At 42.4% G+C, this 21,034-nt stretch overlaps 1 protein-coding gene across 26 annotated transcripts in view; it reads left to right on the top strand.

The window, feature by feature from the left end:
• The window catches only part of ANK3 (ankyrin 3), a 667,998-nt gene that overhangs the window by 470,285 nt on the left and 176,679 nt on the right, over positions 1–21,034 (top strand). For all 26 annotated transcript variants that reach the window (XM_044239577.1, XM_044239576.1, XM_044239560.1 and 23 more), the window contains one exon: positions 14,478–14,576. In XM_044239577.1, coding sequence (XP_044095512.1) covers positions 14,478–14,576 — 99 coding nt within the window. The remainder of the gene's footprint in view (positions 1–14,477; positions 14,577–21,034) is intronic.

Below are 21,034 nucleotides of genomic sequence, written 5' to 3'. Positions count from 1 at the left end.
TAAGAAGCAGTAAAGTGAATAAAATGAAATCAGACCAAAAAATAAGCTACAGTCAGACTGTGTTTTTCATAACGTTCGAACATTGGAGGCAGCATGTCCAGGCTTTATACCAAACATGGGACTATCACAGGAAAACCAGGACTGACAGCAGCCTCTCTCACACCAGCTGGTGATTGTTCTCTGCCCGTGCCAGGGTTACAAAGTGAATTAAATGCTTTTTTAAAAAGGGTTTTAAAGGACATTAAAAAAAAAAAAAAACACTAGGAAATCCCATTACACATTTAAGAACAGTTAAACTGGAAGATTGGAAACCTAAAAACTAACAAATGATCAAATTCCTACTAAAATACAGCACATTCTCATCCCCCCTCCCGCATGTTTTGTTTCTCTCTCTCATGTGTGCATTTTTGAATCCCTAAAGATCATGGTTTGAAATGAACTCTTATATTCAGAAACGTAATGGCTTTATGACAAAACGTATAATATCTATTTTCTGGTGAGAAGAAATACAAGACGGGCTTGTCTCTACAAGAAGCGAGTTCCTCTAGGTTTGAAAATTAAAAGCCGCTTTGTCCTCGCCTCGTCAGAACCTCGCAGCCAGTTTCCCCAGCTGGCCGGCAGCCCCCCATTCCCTTGGACTCAGATTCAGTACCTTTGGGGCAGGACTTTGCAATCTGCATTTTTAACAAGGTCCTCGGATGATTCTTCTGACCAGACACCATCAGAAAACACTCTCTGAGGCCATGCTGTGAAAATCTTCATGTAAATTGTCCAAAGTTGAACTGCAGGAGTCTTTTTTTTTTTTTTTTAAGTTTTATTTACTATTTATTTGAGAGAAAGAGAATGTGAGGAGAAGGGGCAGAGGAAAAGGAAACGGACACCTCAAGCAGACCCTGCCCTGAGCAAGGGTCCCGTGGCAGGGCTCAGTCTCATGGCCCAAGCCAAAACCAAGAGTCAGATGCTTAATCGACTACACCACGCAGGCACCCAAGTCATACAAGTCTTCATAGCTCCTTGGCTTATAACGACTATCCTTATAACTCCTTAATAATGTGACTTTGAACTTACATTATATGCACAGTTTACAAAATACTTCTGCATGGTGCATCAGTTGAGACCACAGAATGGACATTTTTACAGATGAGCAAACTGAGATCCCAAGAAGTCATTTGTCCCAGATCCTACTGAGAGTAAAACAGAATAACAGGGACTTAGATCCAGACCTTCTACCCCATTTTATTGTGCCTCATGCGTGACCATCAGCGGTGCCTGCGGTGCCCAGATGGCAGCTGCGGGTGTGCAGCACTGGCCGCTGAGTAGCTGAGGTCATCACGGTCCCCGGAAGAGCAGTACCATCTCCTCAGGACAAGTGCGCTGCAGAGAAGGCCATTTGCACCAGAACTACCTTTTTTCCACCCCCCAAACCATTTTTCTTTAAAAACTTGATAGACCTTATTTTCATTTCTTAACACATTTAAAACTTGAGCAAGGATCTAATTTATCCACTCAAGGATCTGATTTGTCCAACGACCAAATGAGGGCAGGATACTTGAGAAACTAACAATTTCAAGGTAACTGACATCTCAGAAACCTATGCGAGTGATTAACTTTTTGGATGGGAAAGAAAATTATTTTAACTCAGAAATGCATTTCATTCCAGATTTATCAGAAATAATATAGGAGTGTGGAAAATGTGTGCCGGTAACGCCCCTTCATATTTTTGTTTCTCACAGTTGGGTTGGTGAAACATGAAAAAAAGGAGTGGGCTCTTTGATTAGAGCGACAGCATTCAGTAGAAACATACCAGGAAATCTAACATCGCTAGGTTAACTCATTTTAAAGAATTACACAATTTAAAAACAACTTTCCTCAATGTACAGAAAGCAGCTGATACTCTGTAATTGAATTGTTGATACGCTGTAGAGTTCAATTACTATATGCTTCTCTACTCAGATATTTCAAGCTGGGAGGGGCTTTTTTAGTTACTGTAATACAGAGAAGACTACTTTTGAATGAGCACTAATAGTGACACCTTTAAAGAAATCTGAAAGTCATGAGTTCTTCTTATTTAAAATGACAGAGCTGGACTAGCTCCTCTTTTAAACTCTGCATATTTTTATTAGCTTTGAGATGTGCCGTTTCCTTTTGGATGGAAGCTATATGCCAGCAGCGTTTTTAGTATGGAGACTGCTACTTGGATTCAGAGCTAGAGCAGATGGATGTTTGCCCAAGTTAAGAAGAGACTCTGTATAGAAAGAAAGGGCAAGCACAGCTTTTAGAATCAGACAGTTGAGGTTAATCCTGGCTCCCGCATTTTCTAGAGATGGGACCCAAGGCTCCTTCCAGCTGCACCTTGCTTACCTGTGAACTTGAGTTAACAGCTTCTATTTTATGGATTGTTATGGAGATTAAATGAGATCTAGCTCATAGAATCAGCAAAAATAAGAGCCTAATAATTTATAGCTTTTTTTGTTCATTTTAATTTGTTCTGCAAAACAAAGACTTGCTTGGTCTAAGTCAAAAGGTGTCAATTTCTTTAGCAGAATTCTTTTTTTCTAACACATTCTTATAGGATGAAAGGCATTCAGTGGTCAAAAACTCGTCATTGTTTATGGAATTATGGAAACTCTGAAATGTATCCTGAAAGATATATATATTTAAAATATTTAAATATATATATAGGGGCACCTAGGTGGCTCAGTGAGTTAAAGCCTCTGCCTTCAGCTCAGGTCATGATTCCGAGGTCCTGGGATCGAGCCCCGTATTGGACTCTCTGTTCAGTGGGGAGCCTGCTTCCCTCCCTCTCTCTCTGCCTGCCTCTCTGCCTGCTTGTGATCTCTGTCTGTCAAATATATATATATATATATATATATATATTTTAAAATATCTTTAAAATTTATCTATTTGAGAGAGAGAGAGAACATGAGAGAGGAAGGTCAGAGGGAGAAGCAAACTCCCTTCCAAGCAGGAAGCCCTAAGCAGGTCTTGATCCCAGGACCCTGGGATCATGACCTGAGCTGAAGGCAGTCACTTAACCAACTGAGCCACCTAGGTGCCCTTGAAAGTTATATTTTAAAGGCACATATTGTGTGTGCCTGCGTGGCTCAGTCAGTAGAGCAACCAACCAACTGTCTATTTTGTCTCAGGTCATGATTTCAGGGTCATGCGATTAGGCCCTGAGCTAAGCTCTGCACTCAGTGGGGCATCTGCTAGAGATTCTCTCCCTCTCCCTCTGCCCCTCCTCCTGCTCTCTCTCTCTCTCTCTCTCTCTCACACACACACACACACACACACACACACACGCTCTCTCTCTCTCTCAAAATAAAGAATCTTTAAACACACACACACACATTGAACACCCATTAGGATGGCTAGTATCAAGAAAAAAAAGAGAGAGAAAGAGAACAAGTGTTAGTGAGGTTTTAGAGAAACTGGAACCCTTGTGCTGTTTGTAGGATAGATGTAAATCGGTTCAACCACTATGGAAAAGAGCTTTGGAGGTTACTCAAAGTGTGCTGTGTGAAGTCACCATGTGATCCAACAGTTCCATTCCTGGGTCTGTCTACAAAAGTATTGAAAGCAGAGTCTTGAGGATACATTTATACACCCACGTTTCATAGCGGCATTATTCTAGAAGCCACCCGTGTCCATTAAGAGATAATTGAGTAGTCAGAATGTTCAACAAAGTTTAAACAAAAGGAGTTGGGGAGCTAGCGAGAGAGACCTGGCAGAGCCTTATCTGAATTGTTGATAAGAGACCTGCTATTAATTCAAGTTTGAGTGATAAACAGTCTCATTTTATCCTTAAAAGAAAATAAATAAATTGCCTGAAGTTTTTAGAGCAGAACGGATCCAAATACGCAGAGCCCAGTTCCACGGCAAACATCAAACAGCCAGGCAGCGGCACCCGCCGGGGTCTAATCCGGTCGATCTGGTCAGTCTCTGTGGGAAGGGAGTGAGGGGGATCAGTGGCATCAGCGTTTTCGTCAGTCTCAGCAGGACTGGGGGGACTTACTCTCCTTATCTAGAAGCACAGACAGAGAACAGTTGCTATAGAATAAAGCCAGCAGTTAGTAAAACCAGAGAAGAGGAAAAGACTTTCACCTAAAAAGACCCATCTCATTTCATTAAAGGTTCATGAAGAAGAAGGAAAACGAGCCTTTACTAACAATGGTGGCCATCTTAATAATGATTGCTATAGTATAAAGGAAGTTTGAGTTTATTTTGTTTTTATTGTTAATAATAGACCATCTAAATTTGAATTTTTTTTTTTTAAAGAAAACCCTACTATGGGTCAGACTGGGAAAGCTGGAATATTATCTTAGATTCCATTATTTGAAACTCTCCTGGGTATGTCCTTGAAATCTCAAATCCTTATATCACTGAAAGCATTATTTATTTGCATTTTTTTGTGGATTTTTTAAGGTATTAAAAAATCAGGCATCCTCTTGAAAAGAAATGAGATACTGAGACGTGCTTCAGCATGGGTGAACCTTGAAAACATCGTGCTGAGTGAAACAAGACAGACCCAAAAGGCCATATGTTGTGTGGTTCCCTGTATGTGAATTGTCTAGAACAGCCAAATGTGGGAGAGAAAGAAAATGGAATAGTGATTGCCAGGGGCTGAGGGATGGACAGAAGAGTGGGAAGTAACTGTTTCTTGGGATGGGGTTTCTTTTGGGGGATGATAAGCTGTTCTAAATAGATACTGATTATGGTTGCACAATTTTGTGAATATTCTAAAAACCACTGAATCGTATACTATAAAATGGCCAATTTTATCATATGTAAATTATATCTCAATAAGCCTGTTATAAAAATAAACGACTGGAGAAGACTTGCAGTGGAAAGCAATAAAAATCATCCTAAAAAGAACATGTTTTTATACTCTTGAGGAAATGAAAGCGAGCAGGAATTCAATTCTGTGCTTTTCTACATTGTAGCAAAATCCATGTAATCGTAAAATATCACTGACCAAGCATATATTGTTTGGAAATTGGCATGTATGACTTTGTAGTAGAAGAAAAAACTTTCTCCTCTACACTCTTCGGTTTAGTTCCTAGGGTCTTGCAAATTTATTTTATTATTATTTTTTTTTTTACCAACAAAAGACAGATAAACAGGAGAAAGGTTTACGATGCATACAGAGTCTTTCATAGAAAAGATGTGAAGACCCAAAGTGGCAGTTAGCCACGAGGGGCTTACGTAACATTTTAACAAAGGGAGATACCTTTCTGGAGAAGTGCGACGGCCAAGGAAAGGGAAGTTGGGCTTCCAGAGGTAGTAAATTTGGGAAAAGTAAACATATGGGTGGGGAAGCTAATAGATGCTAAGGGTTGTTCAGTTCTGCAGATCCCAGTTGTGCCTTCTCCATTGATGAGACGCTCAGAGGTATCTTATTCCTGGCCTGGGAGAGGGAAACACCTACCCAAAAGGAAATCTGTGCTTTGCTTTTAGACGGAAAGCCCAAAACAGCCTTTTTGCCCAAGTGGCATATTGTGGGCATATTCTGATCTCCTTCAGTCCTCCTCTCAGAGGCTGTAAGACTTTTCAAAAAATAAATATCTAAGAGGTGGACAAGGCCAAAAGGCCTTGCTTAAATGTCTTCCCAGGGCTCACTCTGTGAACTTACTAATCGTTTTTCTATTTCTACTTACACTAGGGATAGTGAATTGAATAAGCAGACTAGCAGAAGGACACGTACAAATCTTGAATTGGGCGTGTTTTAAATGCAAGTCATTAATACATCAAAAACTTCATTTTCAGATATCTTGTTTTGCCGTTTCAACAAACTTTTAAAACCATAGTAGTAACAAGTGTGAGAATTAGCAGAAGATACCAGATTCCCTCTCATTTTAACATTTAATTATTTTAGAATTGGTACTTACTTGGGACCATATCAAGAACCTAAACAAAAATAGTCATATTGTTAATTTTTCATTACCTGAAAGACTTGAGTGTGATCACACCTACTCTTCTACCTAGTGATAACCTCTGAGAGAGAAAAGGAGAAAGAGAAAAGAGAGAGAGAGAAAAGGGAACAGGGAATCAGAAGTCAGCTGCCTTTTGTATATTTAAATGGGACAACAAGTCTGCCATTTATCACAGGTGAGGTTGGAAGTGGTCCTGATTTCACTTTAGGAAGTTGCAGAAAAAATCTGGCCTTGGTGACAATTCCATAAAGGGCCTTGGCTACTACCCAACCTGGGTTTTTCAGAAACAGTTGAGAAGAAAGAAACAAGCCAGCAATTCCACCATTTCCCAGGAGAGCTAGCTGTTTCTTCCAAGTCCCTGGAGGTTTAAAAGAAAAACAAAAGATGCCCTTCCATATTTGTATCACATTTTGTCACACATACCATGTTCAGTCAGTCACCGCTCTGCCCGTCGTCCCTTCCTCTCTACCACGACTCACCCCAGCCCACCCCTTCTGAGCTGTGCTGAGCAGACACGGATCGAACACCGTTTGCATCCATCCTAAGAACTGCCCCCTTCAGGGCCTTCTTTCTTAGAGTTCACTCATTACTTCAGCTCTGTCATGACTTTTCTACCCAAACTATCTCATAATAATGTCTTTGTGAGATGTGGTCATGTCATCCATTTTTTTTTTAAAGACTTTTTATTTATTTGAGAGAGGGACAGAGAGAATGAGAACATGAGCAGGGTGCGGGACAAAGGGAGAAGCAGACTCCCCGTTCAGCAGGGAGCCTGATGCGGGACTTGATCCTGGAACTCCAGGATCATGACTTGAGCTGAAGGCAGGCAGGCGCTTAACCGGCTGAACCACCCAGAGGCCCCATGTCATGCATTTTTAAACATCCATCTGAGAAATAAGAAAAAGAACAGTAATAGCTAACATTTGTATCCTATTTACTAAATGCCAAGAAACATTCTTAAGACTACCCTTGTTAACTCATTTCATCCTCTTGACGGGTCTATAATATGGATACTATTATTGGCCTCATTTTACAGATAAGAAGTCTGGGGTACAAAGAAATTAAATAAACTCACCCAAGGTTAGGCAGATAGTCTTGGGTGACCTGGGGTTTGAGGTTAAGAGGTCTGGTTCTAGAGTATTAGCTCTTAACTACTGTAGTATTTGACCCCAGGGCTTTCTGTATCTGCTCGTACAGGAATGCTCTAATGGTGAGACTTGGTTATATATTTGAACAGTTTAGAAGCTCAGGGACAACACGGGCTGGTCTAGTGAAGAAAGCGTAAACTTTCGGACAAATTATGATGGCTTTGTGACGCTTGGCAAAAATCAAAATGATTTTTTGTTTTAGTTTCCCCATCTGTAAAATAAAGACAAGAACTAGAGAGTGCCTGTGTCTAGAGTTGGCGTGCGGGTTAAATAAGTAATATGAAATACTTCTGAGTATATGATGAAATATACTGAATTTGTAGGTGTCCCCTCTTTTCCCTAAAAGTAGAAGGCAAAACCTGTTTTTCAGGGTTGAGATTTTACTCCCTAACTTCAGCGGTTGCTTATCTTCAAGAAGGGTAGGCTGTAGGTGAGGAATCTTACTGAAAAATCAAGATAAAAGGGGGCATCTGGGTGGCTCAGTGGGTTAAGCCGCTGCCTTCGGCTCAGGTCATGATCTCAGGGTCCTGGGATCGAGTCCCACATCGGGCTCTCTGCTCAGCAGGGAGCCTGCTTCCCTCTCTCTCTCTCTCTCTCTCTGCCTGCCTCTCCAACTACTTGTGATTTCTCTCAGTCAAATAAATAAATAAAATCTTTTAAAAAATCAAGATAAAAGAAGATTAGCGTAGAAGAACATGAATGACTGAAAAGAAAAGGCTAGCAGCCACACCGCGGTGAGAACACACATCCACACATGAACAGATACAGTCACGATCCATGTTGCTTTGTTAAGTACCTGACCAGGTTATTCACTGAGAAATCTGAGAAAATTAAACCACTGAGTACTGTAATTTTCTTTAGTCAAAATTCTAAATATTCACCCAAATCCTGTTAATGTTTTCATAAATACTTTTAGAGCCAATTTCCTCTGTATGTTTTTACTAAACATATGTGTATATATGTGATGGGATTGCTTTGTTGTCTTTATCCGCCAGCTTCCGTAAGGGTTGAGGAGAAGTAAATGCCAGGAAAAGAAAGGCACTAGCTAATCAGATTTACCCCCCGCCTTTTTTTTAGAGTGAATAATTATTACATTGACTAGTTTAATGGAAAAGCTCAGTGGAAGAGGATGCTATTGTGCTGGAGATGAAAATAGTGATTTGTAAATAAGCCCAGAGAACTTAGTGAGATGGAAAGGGCAGTGTCTGGGGATCCGGAAACCTGGGGTCATGGCCAAGCCTCCAGCTCTGTGACTCCTGGCAACCTCTTACCCTCCCTGGCCTCCTCATTGTCTCTAAAATAGGTGATTAGACCAAATCACACATACTCATCAGTTAACAAAGTTTTCTAAAACACTAATGTAGACTATAACGTTGAATGTTGCACCTTTGGCATAAGAAAAAAAATTCCACTAATAAGCCACTTTACACAATCTTCAAGTAGCATTTACTCTAATTTGCACTAAATTCAGGTCAGCTTCAAAACTCTAGGTTGAATGTGTTCTTATCCAACTTTTAATTCAGGTTTCTTCTTAGGAAGAACAGGTAGACCATTAACCCTAGCCATATGTAATTTTCTACGTTAGTAATAAATAGGTACCTTCAGGATACTTGTAGGCTTAACAGGGTCCCTCAAAGTTCAAATGTAAGGCAAGTTGATGGGTAGGTAAAACTTCTCCTTGGCTATCAGAGTGGGCAATGCATCAGTACGAGCCAGGACAGAGCTGGCGATGACGGGCTGCAAATTAGGTAATGACAACAAAGAAATACAACCATTTTCCACTGTACATTGTACAAATGCGTGTAGTAGAAATTATTTAGGAAAGAATGAAGAAGTCAAATGTCATCTATAATCTCAGTACCGAGGGATAGGTCGTTAACATGAGCGTCCAGAGTTCAACAGAATTTTAGTATGTAGGTGTACATATACTTACACATAAATGTGACGGCATATTTTTATTTAACCATATTTTTTGTATGTTGTTAATTTATCACAGTCTACCTTCAAAGCTATGTCACATTATAGCTAGTGTGAGAGCTGAAAACAGGGTCAGTCTCATTCTTCCGTCTATGTGTGGATAGTGGGCATTTTATTTTCACATATGTTGTAAAGCCCCCAATACACTGTTGCTGTTTCTGCTTTAGGTAATCAATTATCTTTATATTTGCCTTCACTTTTTCCATTTCTGTGTTTCTCTGTGTGGGCCTAAGCTTTTGACTGGTATCATATTCCCACTGCCTGAAGAACTTCCTTTAATGGTTTTTTTGTATTATAAGTCAGATGGTAATGAAGTCTCCCAGTTTCCATTTATCTTAAAAAAAATTCTTGGGCGCCTGGGTGGCTCAGTGGGTTGGGCCGCTGCCTTCGGCTCATGTCATGATCTCAGAGTCCTGGGATCGAGTTCCGCATCGGGCTCTCTGCTCAGCAGGGAGCCTGCTTCCCTCTCTCTCTCTGCCTGCCTCTCTGTCTACTTGTGATTTCTCTCTGTCAAATAAATAAATAAAATCTTAAAAAAATTTTTTTTTATTTCTCCTCAGTTTCTTAAAAGATATTTTTACTGGGTATATTAGTCTTATCTGACAGGTGTTAATTTTTCAGTATTTGAAGATGCCACTTTGTTGTCAGCATTGTGTAATTTCTAAGGCTGTCATTTTTGTCCTTGTTCTCTATATAAATATGTCCTTTCCCCTCTGGTGACCTTCATGATTTTTCCTTTATCTTTCATTTTCAGCAATTGGATTGACGTGTCTGACTGTAACATTTGGTTGTTTGTAGTTTATCTTGCTCAAAGTTCTCCAAGCTCCTGGGATAGGTGACTTCATACATTTCATGATTTTGAGATAATTTTTAAACATTGTCTCTCCAGGTATTTCTCCTGCCCCATCTCCTCTCTTCTAATGCAACTCCAGTCATTGGTTTCATACTGTCCCCCAAAACTTAGACTCTGCTCTTTCTTTTCCACTCTTTTTTTTTTTTCTTCTTTGTGTTTCAGTCATTTATACAGACATGTCTTTAAGCTCACTGATGCTTTTTTCAGCTGTATGAAGTCTGGTGATGGGCCCATCAGAGGAATTCTATGTTTCTTATATTGTGGTTTTTCTTACTGAGGGTTTCTGTTTGACTGAAATTCCATACCTTTGGTGAAATTCCCTAATTTTCAATGCCTATAGCTCATGAGTTCCACTGGACAGAATGCAAGAGAGACTGAGGTAAACACTAACTTTGTCTGAAAATGGGCATACCTCATACTTGTCTGTCAGGCCATACGTGTGGAAGGCTGAGCCAATGTAGACACTAGTTAGCAGAGCTTCCGTCTGGCTTGAGGGGATTTGGCTCCCTCTACAGGAGGGTTGCACTGCCTCCTGCTCAGCGTAGTGGCTGAGGGGTGCGGTGGAGGGGGGAGGAGGAGTGTTTAGTGGTGTTGGTGCTCCGCCCTCAGTTCTCCCTGCACACGTGAAGAAGCTGGGAGAAGGTCTCTCACTAAGCTCTGACCTGATCTCATCCGCTGGCTGCTGTTGCTTGTTACTCTGTGCTAGGCTCGTGCTGGAACTGACGGTCTTCTATGCTGACTCAGTGGTGGCCTTAGAGACGGTGCCTAGCCCTCAGGGCTGGCTCTCAACATTCCTACCCTTTTGACTATGGCAGTCAACCTCTGCCTTGTATCTGTGGTTTTAGGTTTGAAGGCTTTTCACATATACTGCCACACTGCATCCCAGAAGCGTGTGTAAGCCTGTGTTTCACAAGCAGCAAATGAGTGTTCTCTGAAGCATGCATTTTCGTTTGGAGCATCACTAGTCTCTTTTGATATGCTGGGATTCCATATTTTTGTTCCTCATTTATACAGTGGAAGTGTAACGCTGGGTTTCTGCATAATAGGATATGAAACATTTTTACTGGTTAACCAAGGAATTGGACTATAAATGTCCCCTTGAGTGGTCCAAAGGTACCACGTTCATTTTGATTCATTCCTAATTGACAGAAGCAGTCACTACCAGAGTCAGGAACGCAAAAGTATGTATTTCCTTCAGAAGCTCTATTTAATAGAGAGGGGAAGCCATAGCTGTTTCTAGACCACTGCCCAAGGGTCTTGAAAACTGAGTTCAAATCCCGATTCTGCCTCTGATTCACTGTCTTTTAATATACAAATTGCTGACCAGTACTATTCCCCAGTTTATCTGTCAAATAGGATTAGTGATTTAGTTCAATAGAGTGTGGTGAAGATAAAATGAAATTATGTAAGTGTAAGCAGTCCTTGACAACACTTTTTAAGCACTATAGAAATATAAAGTATTCCTCTAAGGTCAGAAAGGTGTAGAAAAACGTGGGAGTTAGAATTTCAAGGCACCTTTTGACATCTATGTATCACTGTATGAGAGAGTACATGAATATGGAAAAGAACAAAATTAGATGTAGAGTCTTCCTCTCCCTAAAATTAGCCTACTTGTAATGGAGGTTAATTAAGTCCTTCTCAGCCAGGCAAGGGCACAGTTTTAAAGGGAAATCACATGTAAGTGCTGACTCCCGCTGGGGAAGGATGAGATCTTTGCACTATCTCCCACTCTGGGCTCAGTAAGCTGCCTGTTAGACCATGTTTCCTACAGACCTCACCTGCCCCTCCATCAGCTATCTCAGGTCTAGAATTTACCCACTATAATGCTTGGGTCCACACCTGCTCTTGGACAGTGGAGACAAGGAAGACAATTACAAAGGCATCAGGAATTTTGTTTCCTTCTGCCTGCTTTCATTCACACCAAAAATAGTCCACACCAAAGGGGCCAGAGCACACACGATGTACAGCATATAGCTCTACTTCTTCTTTTTGTAAACTGTTACACATAGTTGAAACCTTTAGCCATAGCCTGGTTAATCTAGAGCAGGGTCAGCAAACTACCATCCCCAGGTCAAATCTGGCCCACTGCCTGTTTTTATAAATAAAGTTTTATTGGGACACAAGCATTCCCGTTTCTTTACATATGTCATATGGCTGCTTTAGCCCTACAATGGCAGAACTGAACAGTTGTAAGAAAACTTGTATGGCTTGCAAAGCTGAAAATATTTGCTCTGTGGCCCTATGCAGAAAAAGTTTGTCTACCCTGGCCTAGAGCAATAATGCTTATCCCTATGTACTCCCCATTACTGAAGCAAATTTGGTTTCCTGAAGCCTTTCTTCTTCTTTCGTGTAATGAGTCAATTGATACTTTGGCACCTAAGAATGATGAGGGCAAGAGTCGCTCAGATAGGAGAATGTAGTGCTAGGAGCATTATAGTTTATAATGTTTAGAAAAGTTTATAGAAAAGGCAAAACGACATGTCTGACAACCCTCCATAAGGATGAAAGCAGCTAAATCTGGACATTAGAAAAGTCCACCGTGAATTACTCAGTTTTTTCAATAAATAAATAGTCATGGGCAAAGGAAGGCAGAGTCGGGCACCTACGGAGATTGAGATGTAAGAGATATTTCAAAGTAATGCAGATGTGGCTCTTCTAATTTGAACAACGCTGCTGAGCTGACTGGACATAATGCGAGAATTTGAATACTGACAGGGTCTTGGTGTGATGAAGGAATTATTTTTAGTTTGTTAAATATGATCATGGTGTTGTGATTACTTGTTTTAAAAAAAATCCTTATCTGTTAGATAGAGCTAAATTGCAGTATTTGTGGATGAAATAATATGATCCCTAGGATTTTCTCTTCCTTCTCTTAAATTTCTGCACACACAAAAAACAAAATAGCGGGAGCATAGAACAAGTAATGTCACCAAAAAATTGGTAGGTATTGAACCAGAGAGAGGAGTGCATGAAGCTCCTGCCTTTCTCTCAGACCTGTTTGAAAATCTGTTTAAAAATTTTCATCATAGTATGAGGAAGTGGTGATGCAACATGGGGGCTTAAGTGGGTAGGAGAAGAATAAATGAAACAAGATGGAATCAGGAGGGAGACAAACCATAAGTGACTCTTAATCTCACAAAACAAACTGAGGGTTGCTGGGGGGAGGGAGGTTAGGAGAAGGGGGGTGAGGTTATGGACACTGGGGAGGGTATGTGCTTTGGTGAGTGCTGTGAAGTGTGTGAACCCGGCGATTCACAGACCTGTACCCCTGGGGATAAAAATATATTATATGTGTATAAAAAATTAAAAATTAAAAAAAATTTTTTTTCATCATAGGGTGCCTGGGTGGCTCAGTGGGTTAAAGCCTCTGTCTTCGGCTCGGGTCATGATCTCAGGGTTCTGGGATCGAGGCCCGCATCGGGCTCTCTGCTCAGCGGGGAGGCTGCTTCCTCCTCTCTCTCTGCCTGCCTCTCTGACTGCTTGTGATCTCTGTCTGTCAAATAAATAAATAAAAATCTTAAAAAAAAATTCATCATAAATTGTTTTCTAAAAATCCCAAGTTGAGTCATATTTTAATTTGAATCCTGGTTTGGCCAGCTCTTTGTTTATCAAGAAAATGGACATTATAAGTAGAATTGTTTATGACATGAAGATTTTGAGAATTAAATGAGATAATAAAGAGTTAAGCACAGTGCCTAACGCACGGAAACAGTCAGGACCTGGGAGCTGTGATGCTATCGAAAGACAGAGACATGACCCCTTACGAGCTGACACTATGCATCCTATAATTGCCTTAGACCTTAAATCCATATTGTTGCTACATAGGCATAAGAAGCCAAAATAGATCATGTTTTCACTGTATACATATATTTCCCCGACAGTCTGGCAACGGTAAACTGGCACCTGTAAGATGGGAGGGAAGACCTGTGGTACTGCGGGGTCGTGAGCTGGAATTTCAGATTGTCGTAACAAGATGTGTATTCCTCGATGGGAAATCCAAGAACAGTTTTCTGTGACGTTGCTAATGAATGCCTGTAAACACATTTTAAAAAGCCCCACGTGCATGGGCAGTCCTGTGACTTCGGTACTGTCCAGTTTCCCAGTTGGATTTACTCTTGTCACTCTGATATCTTGGGCTCAGATGAACCCAGAGATGGCTTTGAGTAACATGATCCTCCTTTCACAGTCTCAGCGGACGTCATCAGCCACTTAGTCAACTGCTTGATAGCTAGTACGGATCCCACAAGCTTGTAGGACGACACAGTGGCTTAACGCTACAGGATTTTAGAGGGGGAAAGAAAAAAGCCATCTCATCCATCAGCCACCTACTCAAATGAAATAAAGTTGGTCCCAACCCCACAGACTGTGTCCCTTAAAATTTATCCCTTGGAGGGGGAGGGGAATCCCCTTAGTAAAATTACTGTCAGAAATTTTGGGAAGCATTCTGTTCACAGTGACTGTTAAAAAAAAACATCAAAAAGTGAGAATATGTTGGGGGACATTGAGGAAACAATGTTTTGGCTGAACTGAAGATTCTAAACTACTTTTTTTTCTGTTCTTCTACAGAATGACATCACACCTTTACACGTTGCGTCAAAAAGAGGAAATGCCAACATGGTAAAACTATTGCTTGACCGAGGAGCTAAAATCGATGCCAAAACGAGGGTAAGAGTACAATTTGTGTACACGCTTCTACTTCTTCTCAGGAAGTAAGAATCCTTCTGATACCTTTGCGCTGGTTCAGTGCGGGCTTTACCCTTGACTTCATTTGCTGCGGTCTCTGAGAAAATGACCGATAGACCAATGTGTCCTAAAATGGGATGCTGGTCCGTGTTTATAGATCTGCAATGCATGCATATGTGGTGTGTGGCTTTAATTATAAAAACTGAGACCTAAGGTCTAGAGGTTTAGCTGAGTTTGATTTGTAAGAATTCAGTCACTGCTTAATGCTACAGGCTAGGCTCTTTGGTCAGTTTGATATTAAAACCGACAGTGATTCTACTTAAAAATAAATCTGTCTGCTTTCGCAGACTGCTTGTAGAAATGTAAAATGATGCAGCTACTACGGAAAATCGTATGGAGCTTCCGCGAAAAGCAGAAAATAGAACCGCCCTACCACCCAACAGTTCCTCTGCTGGGTATTTACCCGAAAGTATCGAGAGCAGGATCTTGAAGCAGTATTTGCCCACTCCTGTTCAACTGTAGCCTTATTCGCAAGAGCCAAGAGATGGTAGCAAGCCGAGTGTCCCTCGACAGATGAATGGATGAAGAAAATGTAATGCTACATGTTGTGGAGTATTACTCTGCCTGAAAAGGGATGGAATCCTGTCATATACCACAACATGAATGAATCTTAAGGACATTATCCTGAGTGAAAGAGGCCAGTCACAGAAGTAAAATACTATAGGATCCCACTTCGATGGGGTATCTAGAGTGGTCAGAACTAGAAATGGAAGCAGAATGCTGCTTGCCTGGGGCTTTGGGGACAGAGGAATGGAGAGTGTTGTTCAACAGGTATAGAGTGAATTTTACAAGATGAAAAATTTCTAGAATGTTACCTAACCATGTCAATGCAGTTAACATTACAAAAATGTATACTTAAAAATGGTAAAGAGAGTAAATTTTATAGTGTTTTTTTGCCGCCGTTTAGAAATTAAAAAACAAACAAACACAAATCTGTTTGGCTAGGTGTTTGGCACGTTGCCTGATACGGTGACATACGTTGTGGGTGGGGGAAGGAGTTGAGTCCCAGAAGCAAGCTCAAGTCTCAGATGCGGACCTTAGCCCGTTGCCTTCGGTAGGCTGTCTCATCTTCTGTATGTAATTTCTCCATCTGAAATTGAAGAAAATTAATGGTCCCCTTAAAGCATTGCTGCAATGATCAAGTTAATGTTTGTAAACTGGGTTGGCATGAAGTCGGCCAGAACTAAGTCCCAGACATTGCTGGGATCGCTCAGAGGTCCAGCTAGTGCCAAACTTCTAACCAAGGAATTATCTTTGTCGACATTTCATGTGTTTGTTATAAGGTGGGAGCAAGAGTGGGTATCAAAGGGCTATAAAAAGGCGATCTCGCTGTACACAGCCCCCTATCTAAGGCGGATAGTTTGTAGCCCCCGCAGTCCTGTGTTTGCTCTGCGCGAGAATCCTGATCTTGGTGTTTCCAAAACTGTCCCGATAACCTGAATTTGATTCCTGCAGCTCCTTGGTTTAGTGATTCACTTACTCACTGCGTTTGTCTACCCAGCCAGTACTGAGGTGCCTGTTGTGGGACAGACACCGTGAGGTAGCAGAGCAAGACTGCAAGACATTGCCCTTTCCCTTGTGAGGCCAATGGGCAGTGTGTCCCCTGTCCTCTGACCTGAAGACACCCCGATGTAGGTGCTCAGCAGGAGATCCAAGCTGCTTTTTCCTGATAACTATTGCCCCTGATAACGGTGTCTGTACCTTAAAAGAAAAAAGCTTTCTAGAGAGGAGGAGTGAAGAAGGATGAAGTTTGACCTCTAGAGGACAGTCTGACTGGGCAAGTAAATTGAACAGAGCTCTTTTTTGAATTGGCTTTGCATTATTTAATAAGAAGCCATAACCAGTGTGCTAGAGCTGCCGCTTTAAATGGCAGAGGTCTTCCGCTCATACAAGCCATTTAAAGAGGTTGTAAGCAATAAAACCGAATCAGTGCTTGTGCCCCTTGATTACCATGGAGAGCTACAGGATCATCTTGAGTAGAGAGCATTTTTATGGAGAAAAATGAGGAATCCTGGAGCCAAGCAGGAAAGAGGAGTTTGAAGGGATATACCCTGATTTCTAGCTAGGGTTTTAGTGGGTAAGTGGATTAGAAATTCGCTTATTTCCCCCTTAATAAAATCATCAATGCCCGACAAAATTCCTTTTTGGTCATTTTGCATCGTTTACCAAATACTCACTTGCTGTTTTAATACAGTGAGAACAGAAAAGGGTATCTGGGGAACTCGGGCCCCAGGTTCATGGGGCACCTAGTGGCCCCAGAGTGAAAAAACATAACAACTCTTCTGGATGAAATGATCAGAGATAGGGAATAATGTAGAATGCAACTTTACACGCTATGCAAATTCAAGATGCAACTTGGTTTCTCTGCCGAAAGGCCGTCCCATTTTGAATAAGATGCAGACTCCTTTCTCCCATCCATTCAGTTTTAGCTGGGATTTTCTTTTCTCCTGTGCTCTGTGAGTGGCGTGTGAACGTGAAGGAGACAGAAGCAGAGGACAGAGAAGCCTGTCCTGCTTGTGTTGTTGTCTCACAGGGAGTGGGGGGAGGGTGGGATGTCCGTTGGGCACAGGCTGAATTCCTGGCAGTCCATATGGAAGAAAGTGTAGTACATACCCCAAATATGTAAACTATTTTGTGTTCTTCTCATCAAAGCTTCCCTTCTCTCTGGCTGAAATGACTGAGTGGTGCTTGGGTGTGTGGGTGAAGGGAGGGAGCCAGCCGAAATGTCAGAAAGCGCTGGGGACGAGCCTAAAAACAGAAAACAAAATTGTTCATAAATGCAAGTTTTAACTACTCAAGCCAGTAGCTCTTGGGAACATAAATATTGTTATCTACTGATCCACCTCCTACCAGGCCTCACTCAGGTTGGGGCTACCTTGTACCAGCAACAGTCTACCCTGTTGTATACAAGCCCCCAGGTTTAGAGACAGGAAAACATCTCCAGATTTCACATTAGGGACTGGCACTCCCTGGGATCTGGTTTGCTCCCTCTGTCCCCTGCGTGGGCTGCTAAGCTATTAAAGGACTCAGATTAAAGGCAGACTCTTAGAGCCCTTTTATTTAAGCAAGTAAACATGAATTGTGGTCAGAGTAGTTTAGCTAGGACCTGAGCGAGGTCTTAGCAGCTGGAAAAGCAAGTGAGAGTGCATTTTATTTTACCTCAGTGACCTGATCTTGAGTCTTAAGGGTGACTTGCAAGTCAAATTGTGACCTTAGGCAAGTTCACCCTCCTGAGTCTCAGTTTCTGAGCCAGCGCGGGTGAGGAGTTGTTCCAGATGATTTCACAAGCTCTCCCATGTGGAAGGTCATTGGCTATCGCACCTGTAAGAGTAATTAGTTACTGTAAAATTTAAGATGTTATGTACATTAGGTTGGTGTTACCAACCTAAGAGACCTCAGCCTCCATCCCCCAGCAAAGATCAGCATTTAGGAAGCCATCCACAAAGAAAAGCATAGAGCTTAAGGAGTCTGCTTCAGAATCTCCAGTGACTCACTGGTGGGGAGGTGAGGGGGTCGGGGTGGGGGGAAGGGACCCTGAGAATAATTGTGTAAGAAGGGAAGGAAGACCAGCTTCATTTTGCCTGCATCGTCTGAGCCAGCCTGGGAATGCCTCGGCCTGAGAGAGCTTCACTCACCAGGAAAGGGAGAGTCCGGCGAGAGGAAGGAACAAGGAAACTTAGGGGCTTCCAGGACCAGCCTTGTAGCAGGAGTGACTGGCTCCCAGTGACCTGCTTTGCAGAAGACCTTAGCAGCTTTCTCACTGCCGCAGGCCTCCTGTGAATTTCCCTTGGTTTTATTCACATTCAAAGTCTCCAGACTCCTGAGTTCCCACTTCCCTGTCCCTGCCCATACCCCACCCTCACCTACCTCCACCACCTGCTGCTGGAGCCAGGAGTCCACACCAGCAGCCAGCCCAGGCCTCTGGGGCTGCACAGGTATAAGATGGCAGCCTGGACCCCCTGCGGACCCCCATCACCATGTGTACACTGGGGCCAGCCCCTCCCCACGCTGACCTGACCCCTACCCGGGCTCCACTGCTGTCCACATGCCTGTGGCAGATCGCAACGAGACAGGGCCTCACAGCAGTTTAATGGGGCTGAATTCGTCTCTGCTCCAGTCACTGGCTTTCCCCACTTGGCACACGTTCAAGGAGCCTTCTAGCTGTGCACCTGTGTGCCCCAACCAGACTTTCATTAGTGGCATCCAAACAAGGCACACACCTGTGGGGGGGGGGACCCACAGCCATAGGTGTGCACGCTAAGGGCAGGGCCCCCACAGTTGTTTGAGGGCTAGATCTGGCCCTGTCTCCCATCACTGGCCTGTGCCACTCAGCTCACCTATGGCCGGTCTTTCAAGCTGTGTACCTGCCTGCTCCTTACCTGACCCCCCACGCCGGCCTCCTCTGCAGGGTGCCCACCTTGGGGAGGCCTGGCAGCCCCAGTAAGACACACGGACAACCACGGTTGGTACACCTGCAGCTGACCCAGGCCTTTGGAACTGGGCCTGGTTCCCCCACTCTGTGTATGTTTGAAACCAGCCCCCGCCACTACCTAGACCCACAGTTGGCCCCTACTACGGTGTGCACACCACCAGCTCCGGCCCCCATCACTGCCCACCCCAGCCCCCAGCCACTGGCCCTGGAGGTGCCACTGAGGACCCCCCACAGTGCTTGCCAGGAAATACACAGTTGTCAGTGTTGTGGACCTGAGTGGCCTGAGCAGATGAGACATCATATACCTCTGGGACATACCCGGCATTTTGCACTCCACGCCCTAGGCCTGGGCTCATGGCACATTCCACCACATCCCTACTCACAGGTGAAGGTTTTTCCATAGCAAAGTCAACCCATAAAGTCTGGAAGAGGTGACTGGTTCTTTAAATGTGCAGACATCTGTATGCAGGGTTACGGGGATCTTGAAGAATCAGGACAACACAATACCCCCAAAGGAGCACAGGAAACTTCTAGAATGGACCCCAGAGAAATGGCAATACAGGAATTGCCTGACAAAGGATTCAAAATAATTGTTCTCAAGATGCTCAGAGAGCTACAAGAAAACATAGTAAAACAATTTAGTGAAATTAGGAGCAAAAACACAAGAACAAAATGGAAAGAGGTAGAAAATATAAAAATTAGAAAATAGAAAAAGATTGAAAAAAGATAAAAAAAAACAAGCAGAAATTTGGAGCTAAAGAAGACAGTAATGGAAGCAAAGACCACAACAGAGTGTTCCATTAGCAGACCAGACCAAGCAGAAGCAAGGGCCTTTGCACGTATCCAGGCAGAGGAGCAAAAGGGAAAAGAGTGAAAAGGAATGACGAAAACCTGCAGGACTAAAACGGCACCACTATGTGAAAACAATCTACCCATTATTGAGTCCCAGAAGGAGAAGAGCAACTTACTGAGGACTTAACAAATTAAGTTCAAACAAATTTTCAGAGTTGTCAGGGTCAGGAGGGCGAAGAAACTAGACAAAGAGACAGGTGCCCCTGGGAACAGAAATTGGATTTTTTTTTTAAGAAAAAATATTAAAGAAAAAGTAGCCAGTGGTTTTATGCAAAAAAAAAAAAAAAAGAAGAAGAAGAAAAGAAAAATAAAAAGTCACTAGCATTTTATTGATAAATTGATAAAGCTTTAATACAGCATTTAAACTGCATTTCCAGGATGTGGAATATTATTCAGCCATAAAGGGAAATCCTGCCACTTGCAACAACATGAGTGGACCTTCGGTGCATTATAGGAGGTGAAATAAGTCAGACAAAGACGAATACTAGATGTCCTCACTTAGATGTGAAATCTAAAAATCTCTCACCCACAGAAACAGTAGAAAGGTGGTTGCCAGAGGCTGAGGGGTAGAGGAAATGGGGAGATGTTGACCCAAGCGGACAGAGGGTACCAGTGACAGGGTGTATCTATTCAGTTATCTAAGGTTGATCTTGGTGACTATAGTGAACCATCCTGTATTGTATATGCAAAAGTTGCTATGAAAGGAGACCTTTAGTGTCTTGACCATAACAACAGCAAGGTTTATGTAAGGTGAAGAATGTGTTAAGGAACCTTAGTGGAAAAGATTGAATGAAATGAAATTAAAAGGTTGAATTGAAATGGAAAGCATTTCACTCTGTGTGTGTGTGTGTGTGTGTGTGTGTACACATACATACATACATGTATACATATATGTATAGGTAGGTAGATAGATCAGATCATCACGGGTATAACTGAAACTTGCAGTGTTCCAGGTCAATTTTATTTCAGTAAAGTTGGGGGACACTAGGGAAGAGGCTTATACACAAATGTTCCTGAAAGAGTTTAGCTAGGAGCTGATGAGCCACAAAGACTGTGGTCTTTTTTCCATTTAATTCCTTTCAAGAAAGCTTTTCCT

Source organism: Neovison vison, chromosome 2 (genome assembly GCF_020171115.1).
Source record: "Neovison vison isolate M4711 chromosome 2, ASM_NN_V1, whole genome shotgun sequence".
NCBI lineage: Eukaryota > Metazoa > Chordata > Mammalia > Carnivora > Mustelidae > Neogale > Neogale vison.
This window is presented reverse-complemented; position numbering and strand designations above follow the sequence as displayed.